The sequence below is a fragment of the Chelon labrosus genome (genome assembly GCF_963514085.1).
Source record: "Chelon labrosus genome assembly, chromosome: 6".
NCBI lineage: Eukaryota > Metazoa > Chordata > Actinopteri > Mugiliformes > Mugilidae > Chelon > Chelon labrosus.
This window is the reverse complement of record NC_140342.1, coordinates 21,461,051-21,478,652: the sequence shown is the minus strand read 5'-3', so window position 1 is coordinate 21,478,652 and position 17,602 is coordinate 21,461,051. Positions and strand designations below refer to the sequence as shown.

The 17,602-nt window shown below is 42.4% G+C and overlaps 1 protein-coding gene across 1 annotated transcript in view; it reads left to right on the top strand.

Annotated features, from left to right (window-relative positions):
* st6galnac5a (ST6 (alpha-N-acetyl-neuraminyl-2,3-beta-galactosyl-1,3)-N-acetylgalactosaminide alpha-2,6-sialyltransferase 5a) overlaps positions 1–16,980 on the top strand; it is a gene marked incomplete at both ends in the record, with an annotated part of 49,020 nt that extends 32,040 nt beyond the window's left edge. Inside the window, 2 exons of the mRNA XM_084547454.1 lie at positions 10,785–10,892; positions 16,731–16,980. Of these exons, the coding sequence (XP_084403580.1) occupies positions 10,785–10,892; positions 16,731–16,980 (358 nt within the window). The remainder of the gene's footprint in view (positions 1–10,784; positions 10,893–16,730) is intronic.
* Between the last annotated feature and the right edge of the window lie 622 nt (positions 16,981–17,602).

The window sequence follows — 17,602 nt, the reverse complement described above, 5'->3', positions numbered from 1 at the left end:
ATTTGCAGTTTTTGTTTTGTGAGCTGAGCAACTCTGGATGCTTGGATCAGAGTAAATTTGCAATCTGACATGAGGGCGACAGTGGGAAGTTGAAAAGGTCAACAGTCAATATTTTATTGCGTTTTATTGACTTAATGCAGTGAATAAAAACTGACTTGAGGATCAGACAAGATGTTTCCTGCTTTAAAAATAACTACGTAAAATAAGAAACAGAGAGTTAGCGCCTCCAACCTTTTCAGCTTCAAGTGATCTTACATGTTTTTTGATAGTTTGTGCAAATGGATCTCCATTTAACGACAGAGTGGAGTCCAGCATGTAGAGAGTTGGGAAAGATTTCCGATCAGGACCGGCTCTGTTCTCATGTGTAATAATAAAAAGCTTCAATATACTTTTCAGGGCAGCACAGTCTGTACCCTTTCTAACAAGGTAAAAGATTCATAGCTTCTTTAACTAAGCTGAACATCTTCAGCAGCCAGATTTATTCAAGTCAACTATATCTGACCTCTTTTTGTTGCACAATAAAAGAGTTTTTTTCACCCTCATATAAATACTTCTGGTGCATGATTCGTGTTACCTAATGCAAGCCAATGAAACATTTCTGTCATTCAAAACACATATTCTACAGTTAATATATTTACTTTTCAGAATTCATTATAAAAACCAGGTACAGGAAGCTTCCTACAATTAAACATACGAAGGCTGCCTGTTGAAAAGGATTCCTCTGCATTCATAATCTGCCTTTGAAAATCAAGCAATGTCTTGAAAAGGGGAAGGTGTTTGAATTAAGGAGTCTCTCAGGCCTCAGATGTGGGAGTTTACTGCAGCTCGTTGAATGCGCCGCAGAGAGAAACTATTTGAAAGCGGTGAAAAAGAGCGTGATGTCCGAAATGGCTTTGTAAACACTGCTGAGTTTTGCGTTTTCGGCTTTGTTTGGAGCCGAACGGCGTTAAAAGGAATCGGTTTTAATGAGTCCAAGCTGAGTTCTCAGCTCTGTGGCTGTTAATGCTTAATGAAAACACGACTACACACACACACACACACACACACACACAAACACACACACACACACACACACGAGTCGGTATCTCCTTCTCTTTTGTCTGAGCTTTTGTCTGGGGTATCAGTGGAGATTGAATCTAACTTCAGTTTAAGATAGATGCCGAGGGGGGAAATTACCCAGCAGAGGATTCGGTGAAGGGCTCAGATATCCATCCTTCAGATTCTATTCGTACAATCATGGTAAATGTTTACAACGAGCAGGCGCCTTCTGTTACTGGTCTTATTTACTGTCTCTGATGTTTCTAGCTTTAGGCATTTACATCTGTGAGGCTTATTTGATGTCCTTTCTAACGTGCCAGCGTTATGGCTTTCTAATGCCGAGGATAAATTTAAAGGGACGCTATTTTCATTCAGCCGTGCCGCACCTTTATGAAATGGCAATACTGCATCTAATTTAGAAAATGAATCCTATTGTCTCGAGCCTGCGAATGCAGCATTAATAGCAGAGTTTCTGGGTAATCAACCGTGCGATCGGCAACCCTGCGAGCTTGTAATTGTAATTATGGGTTGTGCCATTTCAGCAAAGGTAATTAAGTTGGTGTGGGGCGAAGCCACATCCACCGGTTTTAATAACGCCGGCGGAGGAGAGACAGAAAACAGGTGTCCCTCTGCATCCTTTGTGTTAAATCGCGATGCTAGAATGATTCTCAACTGGTGATTAAAGGCAAATTAGCTTTTGAAATAACTTTTTGTTTTGTAGCTGCTGTTTTATGTTCCTGTATGCTTTATTGCAGGCGCTGTAGTTTCTAACAGACACATTTGTAATGAAAAAAAGGACTAAGGCTAACTCAGATACTGGCAAAACATGGTCTATTAGAAACATCAGGAAAAAAAGGAGGGAAAAAGGTAGAGCTTGTGAAGCAGAGAGTGACACTTTGATGAACAACTGAAATTAATCCAGTCCAGGGCCTCCACATATAAACCTTTTACTTATTGCCCATCACTTTGTAGTTGACAGTTGGTTGCTAGTAGCCTGGAAGCCCGATCAACTCCCTCACCCAAAATTTTTTTGAGGCGGAAGGCTGATTTGGAGTCCCTCTACTGGAAACTGAGATAAGATATTTATTTAAATAATGCAGTGATGGACAGATGACTAACAGCACATCATCTGAGTGCCATGGAGTTGAATTTGTTTACAACAAAAATGACTGATTGGTTGGAGGACTGTCCAGTTGCGTGCAGACGTGTCTTTTCTCTGAATTGTTTGAAACACGCCCCGTAATGAAATCCATATATCCAACCCATGGACTGTATATAAATATGGAGCCACTTCTTTGTATTGACCAAACTGCGCTGCACGTATCACTGGGACCCAGAGTCAGCGCAGTACAGTTCGAGAGTGGAGCCACGTTATTGATGACCCAGCAACACTTCCACCAGACTCACTCATGTTTTCGTTTAATAACACTGCGCTCTGCTCTACCTCCACCATTTGAAATGTTGGATTATACACTGTGCTTGTTTTAAAAAAATAAATAAATGTACAACTCTCTCAGCCCTCCAGGACCGCATGGCAACTGGTAGTCGGCTATAGCGTCAAGTAGCTAGCTAAAATGAAACTTATCCAAAAAATTGACATTTGCATCAACATTATATTAACTACCTAAAAGGACAGAAACCATCCTTGAAAAAAATAATTTGACGTGTATTTTAGTGTTTTAGTTTTAGCCCAAGTCCCATCCGCTAACATGGAGGAGGCGGAGCTTATGACCTATACTGCCGCCAGACACCAGGGGGAGCTCTACTTGCTTTGGCTTCACTTTTGAGGAGCGGTTCCGCCGTCTATCTTTATACAGTCTATGATCCAACCCTGCTATCAGCACAGTGGATATGATGGTATAGGAACCAACGTCATGGAGTTTCCTCCATGGCGTCAGCTGTATCACACGCTCCTATTAGCTACGCCTCAAAATAAGAGTAGTCCAGAACCACACACATTGCCATGTTTTGTTTTTTTGCGGCTATAATATATAACTTGTTGAATTTCATTAACATTACATTATCTCCTGTCACCACAGTCTCTGTGTACACCTCTTTCCAACAGCACGTCCTCATTAATAACTGAGCCAGTATTTCTCTAGAATTACACTTAAGGACACTCGAAAAGCTCGGCGGTAAAGAAGCTCCCTGCAAAACGAGACGAACAGGACACATTTACCATGAAACTCACTCTAACTTACAATAGGCTGTAACCTTTAAAGGCCACGCACACGCCCACACGTTTGCAGTTATTTTGGATGATAAGGCTTTAGCTCAGGTTGAAGGTGGACAAACCTATGCTAGGACATTTGAAATGTCACCAGACTCCTTAAACCATAATAAAAGGGCTTAAGGTGTAATATGTCACACAAACACAAAGTGTGTTTCCATCCATATGCACATTTTCAATTTGCAGTAAAAAAGAAACACTAGTGCAGCGCGGTGGAAACAGAATGAATCATGACCGCGCATACGAAACAGCGAAGAGATGGAAAAATAATGGCGGCACACGAAAGCGCCGGATGCGTGCGGATGCATGAGGAGGCTGCATGTTCCTTAGATTAACGCACGAAACAAACATAAATCAGTCAGATATCCAGATGTTCTTTTAAATCTTCCTCCGCTGTGCTGTGTGGAGAATTAGTGCCGTCGAATGTTAATTTGGACTCGCGCATAACAGCAGGGGTTGGAAGCATGTTGTCCTCTGCTGATTTTCTTCTGAGAACATTTGCATATTTACATTCACATGGGAATTTAATGAATCGGTTCATCAAAAGACTCTAATCGCACAGAATAAGTGCAGCTACCCATGCATGCGGACGATTAGCGTGCAGGTTAAAGCCAAAACTAAGAGACAACTCCACTCCAAATGTAAAATCAATCCTGTATGTTTTTAATTTCTTCAGTTGAGATAAATCTGAGTTAACGAGATGAACAATCAGCCTACAAGTCAAATCAAGAATGAAAATGGAAACAAATACTGAACTGAAACTGAAGAATAAAGTGCATCAGAGAGGGACACACAATGAGGCCACTCTAGTAGAAAAACATGCACAGAAGAGAAATCACAAACATTAAGGGACGCCGGCTTTATAATTTGACTATTTTCAGCCGGGAGGAAGGCAAAAAAGTGATGCAACGTAAGCTGTGATGAGACAGACAGTGCCACGGAAGTCAAGTAGATACAGATGGGACTGGAAAACGTGAAGGAGCTTAAATTAGTAATCAACCCCAAACAGCCTGTAATCAGCGCAGTCACTCAGGTTGAAGGTGTCTGATGCAAACCTTAAATACATTCTGTGTCTGCGGGGGAAAACCAAAATCACGATCAGCCGTAAAATTATGACAGGACAGGAGAAGTAATTAACAGTGACAATTCAATGTTCTGGTGGGAAACTTTTGGACCTGGCATTCATGTGGATGTTACTTAGACATGTAGCACCCACCTAGACCAGACCAGGCACCCCCACCCCATAGCAATGACACTCCTTGATGGCAGCAGCCATCCCCAGCAGGATGCAGCCTGACACAGACACACACACAAAAACACTTTAAGAACAACTCAAAAAAACATGAAGAACGGCTCAAGGACAAAAATATATTTTATTTTTGCAAATGTGCATCAGCTATGTCCTCGCAAGAGCTCAGTGACAATACTCCTGCTTATAAAAAGAAACGCAATTCAATAAAAATGCAAAAATAATAATTCTTTCTCCCATCCGTTCCTCCCCAATTACAGTTGTGTACTCATCTCGAAATCGGCCCCTTCATTAAATACAACTTGTTCGACAATAATAATCCCGTTTCTAACTCATTTGAATAGAAAGAAGATTTTGAAAATTGAAGGATCAACACACAATTAAGCGGTTCATTAAACGGGTACTTTTGCTAGATTCACGATCCCAAACTGTGTAAACACGAGGAGCAGCACCGCTCTCCTTCACGGGGATAAATCTGTCATCCCACTCACAGCTTGCCTCCGGTTCTTATTTAAAAGACAGCCGTTGAAGCTAAGAGCTTGACATTTCACACGGCATTATTCATCAGCATGTTCATAAACAAGGAAATGAGGAAGACTTCTTAAGTGAGATTAGCGGCATGCCTTCTACTAAGACCTCCGTGCATTCACCACAGGTCACTGGATGAAAAAAAACGCTGTGCTTTGAACTCTGTAAGTTTTCTAAATTGCCAAAGCAGAGCGTGTAAGTCTGTGTGTTTGAGGGACGGGGCTGTTGTTATATTAAATCCCGATGGCCTTGTTTGCATATCACAACAAATCAACATGTTCCAGACAACCTGGTGCGCTCTTAATTAAATGAAAATGAGACGTGCGTGCTTCAGCTGCGATAGCATCACATTGGGTCGACGCTGTTGTTTGCCGCATGGGCGGACTCTAATAAAGGCTGGACAAAAGTGCATCGTCACTATTCATCACACTGTCACAGACTGATTGATTCTGGAGGTTCGGATTGTTTGGACAATCTGTAAAACAACAGGAACTGACAATTTCTTCAGCAAACACAGTGTTGTGTTGGAGAGGGGAGGGATAAAGTGTGGGAGGAGGAGAGTTGCTGTTTGCTTTACTTGCAGCATAACGACAAAACTGAGTCTGGATCTAAAATCACTGTTTACTGTAATATCTTTTTACCCTCTGCTGTTTTATTTACTGAATGTTCTGCAGAGAATCCTAAAAAAAAAAAAGCATCCAGTATCCAAAGTAAAATACAGCAGAACATCTCAGATCTCACCTTGAATCTGACCGTACTGCTTCCTATAAAGGACAATACATTATAAGGTGCCTGTTGCTATATATCGTAATTAATTTTTTTGGTCTTTAGCTCCACCAGCAACACGGACTGATGCTAATGTGCTAACAGCTGCTGTTGATGAGGATGACACATTCGGAGTAACGGCTGTTTGAAAAGGAGTTCAGACGTTCTTAACGTAATAACCTCGAAATTAAAGCTTGGTCAGAGCCTTCATCGGGACGCTGAAATAGAAATGCATCTTCCTGAGATGCTGTAAGATTTTCCAGAGTGTCGAATGGAACTGAGAAAATGTTATAGACGGGAACTCCTTGAGAAAAGACGACAAAGGTGGCTTTGTGTCCACCTCTGTCTTTTCTTTTAGACTGCAGCCTGGTGTTAGTCGCCCAGTTTGTCTTTGTGGCAAAAAGAAATATCCCAGAAAACTAAATTTACTGCAACTTTCATCATAGTACATATACAGATACACCAATAACATGGTGGCATGCTAATGTGCTAACGCCATAATGGTTGCTAATGGCGCCAAATTAACAAGAGTAGTATCTTAGAGATATTTATATTGGGTATAAAGAGAGAAGCTGTTTATTGCTTTTTTTTAAAAAATGCCTGCATGTTGACTTTTTTGGTGTTTTTGTGTGAGTAACTGATATTTCTACTAGCATGTTAGCTTGGTAGTGTCAAGCTAACATAACATAATCTTTAACCTTTATCCTCCTAATACTACTGTTTATTTCCAAGTTGTGTATGCTAATGTTTACCATGTGTTCTTTGAATTGTTTGCATAAGGTTGCCCTCTTAACATTTGGCATGTTAGCATGATATGTTAGCACAGGTTAGCTGGCACATTTAGTTGATCTAAAAATTAGTTTTAATTCAATACATTGAATTATCCTGGTCGACTTAGATGCCATTTAGTTTCACGTCTCTCTGGAGGTGATCCGTAAGAACAATGCGAACTTTGAGTTGTTGTTGCTGCACAGCTAGCCAAAGTTACAAAATATATTCAGCTCCCATGTTCACTTGTTAATACACTAAGCTAGTTCGGTGCAAGCTACATGGTACATCCAGGGTTTGGTGCTTTCTGTCTGGAGATACGCCAAGCTCTTCTTTTTAGAAAATGACTTTAAGCATAGCCCTGTTGGTTTTTGGATACAGTCTTGTAGAAGCTTCATTTTAACAGCAGTCCATTCCTTAGTTTTCTGATATCTTGCTTCTTCTGCCAAATACTGCAAGACCAAGACAGCACCGCAGCACTAGCATGTCTAACAATACCCAGAGGTGGACACAAAAGAGTTTATCTTCTTTTGTTCAAGGACTTCTGTCTATAACATCCCCTCCATCCATTTCAAGACTCTGGAAAGATTTCCACTTAAACCTTCCCAGGGAGATGCATTTCTATTCCAGCATCCACAAGAAGTGGTCGTTCAAAGAGAAAAGCGCTAAATAGGTCTTTAATTTCATGGCGTTTACCCGACATGTATCGCCCTTACACTGTTCACTCTGCAAGAAAATTTGCAAAAGAACGTCTGAACACCTTCTTCCAAACAGCAACCCTTCCCTCCAGACGTGTCACTGTCATCAACAGCAGGCGTGCAGAGCGTCGAGAAGCCTGCCTGGTTGTTCTTGTCATGACTTTTCTTATCGGGGGGGGGCCGGGCTTTGTTCCTCTGTCTTTCCGAGTTAAAGCCTCAGCTGCAGATGCTGGTGCGTATGTGTGGGAACAGACAAGAAGCAGTAACAAGCTCTGAGGAGCAGCGGGGTGATGGGGCCGGCTGGGAGATAAGGAACGCTCACTCCGTCAAACTGCTCTTAAGCTAGAGTTTGAACCTCTGCCTCCTCAGTCGCATCGTTTTAAAAACATGATGACTCGTCTTGGGAATGGGACCAAAGAAAAAGCTCGACTAATTTTGATGAAAAACAAAAATTTGTGCAAATGCTTTTGGTACATTTATGTTTCCCGCAGGGCTTATCGAAACCACTTTGACGATCATCTGACTTTTTATTCCACCATGAGGTTTGTGATGTTGAGTCAAATGTTTCTGAGCTTATGACTCAAACCCATCCTTTTTACTGCTTTGTGGTCACTCTAATTCTTTTATTGGCTTATGAGTGTCCTTTTTAAAACACTTTAGATTTGCTGAGTTTGATAAGTGCCGCTTAAGTAAACCTTGACTGATGCATGTGACAATACGGCAGCTAAATGACTTCCTTCCTTTTAATGTAATTTCTGTGCATTAATTAGAATTAATGTTATTTTCCTCCCTCACTGTGCTTTGTGCATTATTTATCATAATATCATCCCATATGGGGAGCAGCTTAGACAAAGACAAAAAAGCTGCACGGTTTACTTAAAGTCTTTTGTCCTATTTAATATTGCCAATTCCCTCTCTCTCTATATATATATACATAGAGTTATTAAAACATCCACTGGTGAGTAGAAACAAGCCCGCTCCAGATTAGGTTTAGCCGTTGAACAGGGAAGGCGTGATGAGATGAACAGATGTGTCCGATGCAGCTGAAGGATTCAAATCCGCTCTTACATCAGCTCATATCTGAACATCTTAACACGATGTGCGAAGGGAACAAGAACAGTTGTGATGCATTTTTTTTTTTTTTGCACTGAATAATTTATAAACGGATTAGATGAATTTTAATTGTTCCAAAACTGTTTCGAACAATAACTAAACCTGCGGGTGTGGGACCATGCTCAGGAGCTGTGGCCAACCGACCAGATTTCTCTCAATGCGAAAACAAGAAGATTCAGCCAAGCCCTCTGTTGACTACTTTAATGCTAAAGACTCATTTAAGGTACGGCGGGACATAGACGCCGTAACCTACGCATGTCTACGGCGACAGCGCAGAGCACACGCAGACCCTACGCAGACCCTAAGCAGGTCCGCTTGGTAGTAGCGTGTTTCTGCTTTAGTGTTTCCGGCTGCTTCTCCATCGCTGCAATTTTTGAATTGATTGTTTTAGATCAATAAAGATTAAACACATTGAGGAAATGGGCGGCACAGTGGCGAGGTGGTTAGCACTGATGCCTCACAGCGAGAAGGTCCAGGGTTTGAATCATTTCTGTGTGGAGTTTGCATGTTCTCCCTGTGTCTTGCGTGGGTTCTCTCCAGGTACTCCAGCTTCCTCCCACCATCCAAAGACATGCTGGTTAGGTTCATTGGTGATTCTAAATGGGCCGTAGGTGTGCATGTGAGTGTGAATGGTTGTCTCTCTCTCTGTGTTAGCCCTGTGATAGACTGGGGACCTGTCCAGGGTGTACCCCTGCCTCTCGCCCGATGACAGCTGGGATAGGCTCCAGCAGACGCCGTGACCCTTCACAGGAACAAGTGGTTGCAGAAGATGAACATCGAGGAAACGTTAACTGAAGAGCTTCGGAGATACAAACATTTGTATGACGCCAAAATTTCGGCGAAAGTTTCAGTCGCCGGCGTATGCTACATGTGTAGGTTACGGCGTCTGTGTCCCCAAAATGAGCCTTACGCCTGTGCATGCCATTTATACTTATGCACTCGTCAATCTGGCTCGCTCTGTAAAAACGCCACCAAAAAGCTAGTCAGCGCTTGTTTCTACTTCCTGCTTCACTTTCTACAATGGCGCCGAAATTTCGCCGAAGATGAATCATACAAATGTTTATATCTCAGAACTTCCTCACTTAACCTTTGCTCAATGCGTTCCATCTTTATTGATCCAAAACAATCAATTCGAAAATTGTGGAGATGGAGAAGCAGCCGTAAATACTAAGTGGAAACACGCTACTACCAAGCGGACCAATCACAGCTCTTGCGGTCTGCAGCGTGTACATCAGGCTACGGCGTTAGGGTCTGTACATAAGGCGTCAAATTGATGCAGAAGCATAAGCCACCCATAAGAGTGAATCACTGACATGCATACCAGAAGATGTTGAGCTGGTAATATTTACCTTGTCAGATCGTACATTTGAAGGGAGGTTCTCAAACATTTCCTGTCAAGTCTCCCTTTACTATAAGGTTGGACAAATCTGTTTCTAAAACCGTAAACGTCAGAGGCTTCAACAGTGACATTAGGCTTCATCCGCTGGGGACGAATATATGAAGCTTCATACAAGCCATTTCAACAGTTCAGCCTACAACCAACACCAACTAACCTCAGACTGGGTGTCTTTGTTTGACAGTTAATTAAAAATCCTCTAAAGGTCGCTCTGAAGGATTTTGATACCGAAATAAAAAAAATATATTGCATAAACATTTCGTTGAATTATACACTTAATTTGTCGCTGTCAAAAAGCCAAGCTGAAAAGTTTTAGTTATTATCCTCTCACTTTAAACTTAAATGTTTTCATGGCCCCTTTAGAAGTGGTGAAAGTTTTTAACTCGGAAAGACTCCTGAGCCAGTTACATCTATTCAACGGCAGCAAAGAATTCTTCAAAAATGCACGATAGTCAGGCGGGAAGGCTTTTCCCTCCGACAGCAATTCGGTGACAGAGCCCGCTTTGACGGACACTTAGACTTTCTAATGCAATGTAAATATCTTTCCATATTTCTTTCATAACAGCATCGCAGAAAACTATGATTAATGCTCGTTTCTTTGCAGTCTGAAAGCAGGCACAGCCTTCCGCAGCTGGAGCTGTGTCATTTTCAGCTATCCACGCTGCATGCAGACCAAGGCTACTTTCTGATTAAGGGTTTGATTATTTGACAGGGTTCATTTGTATCAGTCGATATGTAGGATGGATCTGTATTTTAATGAAGCTGTGTGGGGAATTTGAATGATCTTGCAGTCAGGAAAAATCAACCTCTGGATCTGGATAAATCTATATTCTGCCATAATACACCAACGTGAGATTTTCTGATTATCTATCCCAGTTAATCGCATTCAAAAAAAATCTAATAATGTACAGTTTTTATCCTTGTGGTCACCCACGCATGGATTCCATCTAACTGTCGTCTTTCTCCCTCTTCTCCTCCTCCTCCTCTTTTGCTTTGCAGGAGGATATCAAACTCCTGGCTGAGCACCGGCTGGTTCACTATGACCATCGCCCTGGAGCTGTGTGATAGGATCAATGTCTACGGCATGGTGGCCCCTGACTTCTGCAGGTGAGACAGTGGAGCTGAATGTAAAAGATCATCTCCAACAAAGCAGAGCCGTATATATGCAGTCGCAGCACAGCCGGCCTGATAAGAAAGATGAAGACTTTAAATGTATTCAGGCAGTCGATAGTGAAATTTGTGCGTGGCGGGAGGTGTTTGTTGAATACTTAAATTGACTGAGCACAGAAATGAATCAATAAACAGGGAATCACTGCAGATGATGAAACAAAAGGCAGGGCTCTCACTCTGCTTCTGGTTCGAGACATTATTCCCATTAACTGTACACCAATCAGGTATAACATTATGACCACCTTCCTAATATTGTGTAGGTCTCCCTTGTGCCTCCAAAACAGTTGTGACTCATCAGAGAATGGACATGGGTCTTCTGAGGGTGTCCTGTGGTGTCTGGCAACAGGATGTTGTTAGTGGGGGACCTTTCACACGGTTTATACTTCATAGCCACGGACCCTATGTAGACCCTAACATCGTAGTCTGACGTGCACCTCCCCAGAAATGTAATTACGCGTCACGGCGACGCAGACTGTAAGAGCTGTGATTGGTCCTCTTGGTAGCAGCGTGTTTCCACTTTACTATTTCCAGCTGCTTCTCCAGCTCTGCAATTTATCTTATATAAAGAGATTGTTTTGGATCAATAAAGATGGAACACATCGAGCAAAGGTTGACTGAGGAGGTTTGGAGATACAAACATTCGTACGACTCGTCTTGGGCGAAATTTCGGCGAAAGTTTGTTGAAATAATGAATCAAGTAGAAACAACAATTGATCCGACTTTGGGTGGCGTTTTTATAGAGCGAGCCAGAGTATAAATGCCTCACACCACCGTAGGCTACCTGTGTAGGTTACAGCGTCTAGTGGATCATCCCACAGATACTTGATCAGTTTGGGATCTAGTGAATCTGGAGGCCAGGTCAACACCTTGTGCTGTTCTTCACGTTTTTTTTTTAGTTGTCAGGCTGCATCCTGCTGGGGGTGGCTGCTGCCATCAAGGAGTGTCATTGCTATGGGGTGGGGGTGTCTGGTCAATGTTATTCACTTCTCCTGTCAGTAGTCATAATGTTATGCCTGATCGGTGTATATAATGATAGACAACCCCTCTGTGATGGCATCCACAGGATTCCTTAAGACACACCAAGCTGTCAGCTATCTGCTAGTGTTGGTCTATAGTTTTCCACCCTTTGTTGATGGCAGTTCCTTGATGTCAGTTTGTTTGGTGTGTCTGGGCCTAAACGTTGGTGGAAGCTCAACGTGGGTGGCAACGGGCATTGCCATCTTGCCTGCGCCTGACTCCTCCCAAATCGTTGCTAATTTAAAAATATGCCGTAGTGTGAGTGGAGGAGACAGCTTTCAAACTGAGACGGCACAAACCTATGAAAGTGATCTTGCCTCTTAATTATGCGTCACTAATGAGGCTTGATATAATTTAAATGGTTATATTCTATAACATATTAGCTTGTCACAAATTGGGAAATAAGCTATCAAGACGAAAACTGTTGCAGCAGGTTGCGAACATTTTAACACGGAGGTCTATGGGTACTAATTCACTTGTAGAGCCAGCCTCAGGTGGCCATTTGAGTCATTTGAGTTTTTTTGTCACTTCGGTGTTGGCTTCATTTTTCAGTCAAGGTTGCTGAGCAAACATGTAACATTCATACTGGTCAGTTATTTTGCCTAAAAACTCTCAGACAGTTTCTCCATACTCCCTACTTACGGGATGAGGAGCCTGCAGGGAGAACAGGGAGACACAGCTCACCTGGTCTAATTCCCTGCTACTCTACTTTACCCAGAGTCATTCAGACAGCCTGTCTCTGTTTACCCCAGCTCTGTCCACCCTTTTGTGTTGCTGCATTTGCTTTGCTTTCTGCAGCATTCAACGTCCCGACTGCAGTGTGCCATCAATAGCAATCGATCGACGCACAATAGATTATCACGGCCAGAGGTTGGCAGAGGACACACAGTCCAAATTCGAGAAAAATAAAGCCGCATTTCTTTGCTGAATTTGATAGAAGAGCGTCCTCTCTGCCCTTTGTGCGTCCTGGATTATTCATTATGGAAATGCAGACTCGAGAGCATCGAGCCATGAACTGGAACACACTTACATGAGGAATAATGTGTTACCCAGAGGGAGGATATTTTGTACTGCAGAGATTCCTCCTTTATAATGAGTTTTAAACATGTTTTTGGTCTTATGGCGCTCCTTTATCAAGCACTGTTATCGAACTTTGTTTAGGGTGAATTTATAATGAATGTTAATTCTGTTACATACCCTGATCAGCCACAACATTATGACCACTGACATCTTGTAACAATTCAGTGTTCTGCTGGGAAACTTTTTGACCTGACATTCATGTGGTTACTTAAAAATGTAGCACCCACCTAGGCCAGACCAGACACCCCCACCTCATAGCAATGACACTCCTTGATGGCAGCAGCCGTACCCAGCAGGATGCAGCCTTTAGGCTTTAGGAACAACTCAAAAAAACATGAAGAACAGCACAAGGTGTTGACCTGGCCTCCAAATTCACTAGATCCCAAACTGATCAAGTGTCTGTGGGATGATCCACAGAGGCCCCTCCCCTCAAAGGCCCCCACTAACAACATCCTGTTGCCAGACACCACAGGACACCTTCAGAAGGCCCATGTCCATTCTCTGATGAGTCACAATAGTTTTGGAGCCACAAGGGAGACCTACACAATATTAGGAAGGTGGTCATAATGTTATGCCTGATTGGTGTAGAACCCGAAAAGGAGCATTCTGTGGTTTATATGAAAGTTTAGGAATCTAATTTTGAAGTGACTTCTGTGGTGGAAATCTTTAAATAATTGTCAATTCAAATTTATACAATAAACACTTTTCAGGTGCATTAATAAATACAGGAGGGAGACGCCTCATTAAAAAACAACAAAAGCCCAAATGTAATTAAAAAAGCATCCAGGATGAAGACACGTAGCTGTCTCCCCCGACGTCTTCTAGGTGTCTTCTATGTGGCCATACGGCGCCGAGGTTCAGACTTCACTAATGAAAAAAAGAACCAGGTTGAATATAACCTAACATAACAGAGAAAGAGCGTGACCACGATGCCGGTCCCATTTAGAAGAAATACAAAGAGCTGTGACACGCGTTTCTGACTCCTTCTTGCTCTTGGCAACCAGCTCAGCCGGTCTCGTTAGCAGAGTTTAACAGCTTGAATTACAGCTCACGTCTCGCCGTCTCAGACACCACTATAATAGTTTTTTTTTTTTTTATTGAACAGGGAACAAATCTTATTAGATATCTAAATTAAAAAAAAAACTGCAAAACGGTCTGTTGTTCTTGGCTCTGATTGATTAAAGAATTACTTTTTATGTCGGGGGGGTTTCAGCACAAATTCAATCTCAACAATAATGAGGAGGGATCGTTGGCTTAAGAAGATGATACTCGATGATCATTTGAGTGGATCGCATCACGTCCAGGATTCAAAACCATCTCCCCCAAACATCACATCAGATATGGTTTATTGACATTTTTTTATAAATCCATAACATTAATAAATAAAAAGTAAATATAAAAGAGACATCAGTTGTAATATGTGAAATTTTCAGTGCTCGCCTCTGGCTCTTTTCTTCTTTTACTTTTATCCACCTCATCTATTCTCTCTCAAGACGCAGAGGACCCGTGTTTCATGTCATTATTTTCTTTCTTTTCTTTGAAAGAAACACACTTAAAAAAAAAAAACAGAATCTCATCAACTGAGCCATTAATGGGACCTGTAATTTTCACCGAGTTGCCAGTTGATTCACTACAGAATAAATACCAGAACAGAGCATTTTTGTCCCGGTTTAAGGGAATTTTTTATGTTGTCATTTCACTGCCAGCGTGTGCCGAGGAGCCGGGGGGAAAGACATGAAACGTACCCCGCCACACTTTCATAACATTGCGTTTCTTGGTACGGGCCTCACACCACGACACAATATTTCAGCTTCAGCGACAGCGACTTGTATAAGAAGTTTTTAAGAAAATCAGGTCTATTGTTCTTCGAGACGTCTGGACGGAAAAACAGAAGAAAGTAATTTTGAAGAAAATGTGATTTAATTTCTCGTTAGAGGAATCTTCATATTGAATAGAACAAAACGAACAAAGCCAGAGTCTGTGTTTGAATGAAAGGTGCGAGTGCGAGAACAAACATACCTCTCTTTGCATTTTATTCACATAGTACAGACACACAGCAGAGTATTATCCTCTTGACAGCTACAATAGATCACTTTTTAAAATATACTGCAGTCCATAATAGGTACAGTCCAATCCTGAGGAATGAGGACAGGCTGTAGGCTCATATTAAACGGCAGCGCGGACGAATTAGGGAAAGTAAAATGTATAAAGACTCAATGATTAATATATGAAGATGAATGACTGTCGAGACGTGATGACTTGTGCAGCTGAAAACGCCAAAATGCTGCAAATGTAATGCGTCGTTAATATTTCAGAAGGATCTGACACGTTGTGACAGACAAGCTTTAAAAACAAGCCTCAGTGAAAACTCAAGGACATAACCCGCTTGAAATACACAAACAGAAGTCTAGTTCTATCAGCGTCAAATCGGTTCATAAGGTGATTTAAGAGGATGAATCATTAGCATCATTAGGTTCGCTAAGACCTGATCTAAGAAAGACGCTGTATGGTCGAGGGTCTGTGCTTCAGCATCTGGTGATACTCAGGTTTGTGTCCTTGTATATATGAAAAAAATAAATATACATAGATATATATATTTTCCCAACAAGGTAAGAAAGAATCTGCCCTGACCTCGACAACATCCAACACCTCTCAGTCCACAATGGTCTAGAGTGGAGGCTGTAATATTTTATTGTGGAGCATAATGTGCAGGTGTGAACATATTTCTGTCCAAGTTATTTACAGTGTGCTTCTATATACACCTGCCTAATATCGTGTAGGTCTCCCTTGTGCCTCCAAAACAGTTGTGACTCATCAGAGAAAATGGGCATGAGCTTTCTGAGGGTGTCCTGTGGTGTCTGGGAACAAGATGTTGTTAGTGGGGGGGCTTTAAGTCCTATAGGTTGAGGGGAGGGGCCTCTGTGGATCATCTCACTTGATCAGTTTGGGATCTAGTGAATTTGGAGGCCGGGTTTCTTTTCTTCAAGTGTTTGTGTGTGTGTCTGTGTCAGGCTGCATCCTGCTGGGGATGGCTGCTGCCATCAAGGAGTGTCATTGCTATGGGGTGGGGGTGTCTGGTCTGGTCTAGGTGGGTGCTACATGTCTAAGTAACATCCATCTGAATGAATGCCAGGTCCAAAAGTTTCCCAGCAGAACACTGAATTGTCAAAAGATGTCTTTGGTCATAATGTTGTGGCTGATCGGTGTATGTTGCAGAATTAACATTCACCCTTGTGTCTAAGTAACATCTGCACTAATGAATACCAGGTCCAATGTTATTCACTTCTTTTGTCAGTGGTCCTAATGTTGTGGCTGATCGGTGTATATCTGCCTTTCTCTCTTAAGGTTTAATAACCAATTAAAAGTGCATTTCTTTGAAATTGTGCTATGCGAATTGCCTTGACCCATCCACCAACACATTGTAATGTTCATGCGCAAACAGTTTTTTAATTTTTTTATTTATCTTTCTCATTTACTTTCAGTTTGCATTTAAATGTTGTTAAAACTCGTTAAATTTAGCGGCGTCGGCTCTGCAAACCACAAACAGATGAATGGAGACCTGCCTCTCTTCCTCACCTCAAAAAAAGAAAAACACTTTGTGGTGGCATGAAACTCAAGTGACTCATTAAAGCGGTTTTAAATGTCAACCGTCTCTCCTCTGTCTCTCCTCCACTGCAGGGAGTCTCAGCACCACTCCATCCCCTACCACTACTACGAGCCGCGCGGCCCGGACGAGTGCGCCATGTACATTTCCCATGAGCGCGGGCGGCGGGGCAGCCACCACCGCTTCATCACCGAGAAGCGGGTCTTCGCCAACTGGGCACGGACGTTTGACATCCACTTCTACCAGCCCGACTGGAGCCCGCCTCCTCTGCCAGCCAACCAGACGGTGGACGGGGTGACCGCTGCTGCTCCCCAGAAGACGTGACTGGGGTGAACAAAGCATCTCGCAAGGACTGAGAATAGGGGGACATTTGGGGGCTACTGGACCCTTAAAACAAAGAATAATATATAAAAGGAGGCAGGAAAAATAGTCACTCCATATGAAGACTGCTGGACATTTGCAGCTGCAGCTCCAGCAGTGTTTTGTTTACTGAGGTGAACAGGTTCAAAGTTATACATGCCTCTTTGAACGCCCTGTAAAGTGTAAGACGGCAACATAATCACACTCCGCTCTCAATGCATGCAGTGTTTGACTGTGGTCCCTCCTGGCCTTTGTGCATATGTATGCTTATGCACACATTTACCAGAGGAATCACAGAGGATACAAACTTGAGTTCTCTCTACAAAGCCTCTGTTGGGTGAAGGATCTATGCAGGAGTCAACGCTTACAATTCATGAAAAGAAGAAAACACTTTTACAATGCCTGACATCTTTCAGTGTAGCGCTGGAGACTGTAGGTTGAATACAAATGCTGGTGTACCTTGAGTTAAATTTGGCTTTTGTGTGAATTATTACTGTTCAGACGTTGCATTCTTCTGCAGTTTTCAAAGATTGCGGAGGTCAGGCTGGATGAGATTCTTTAGACCCCTGTGTCACGCAGCACAGGC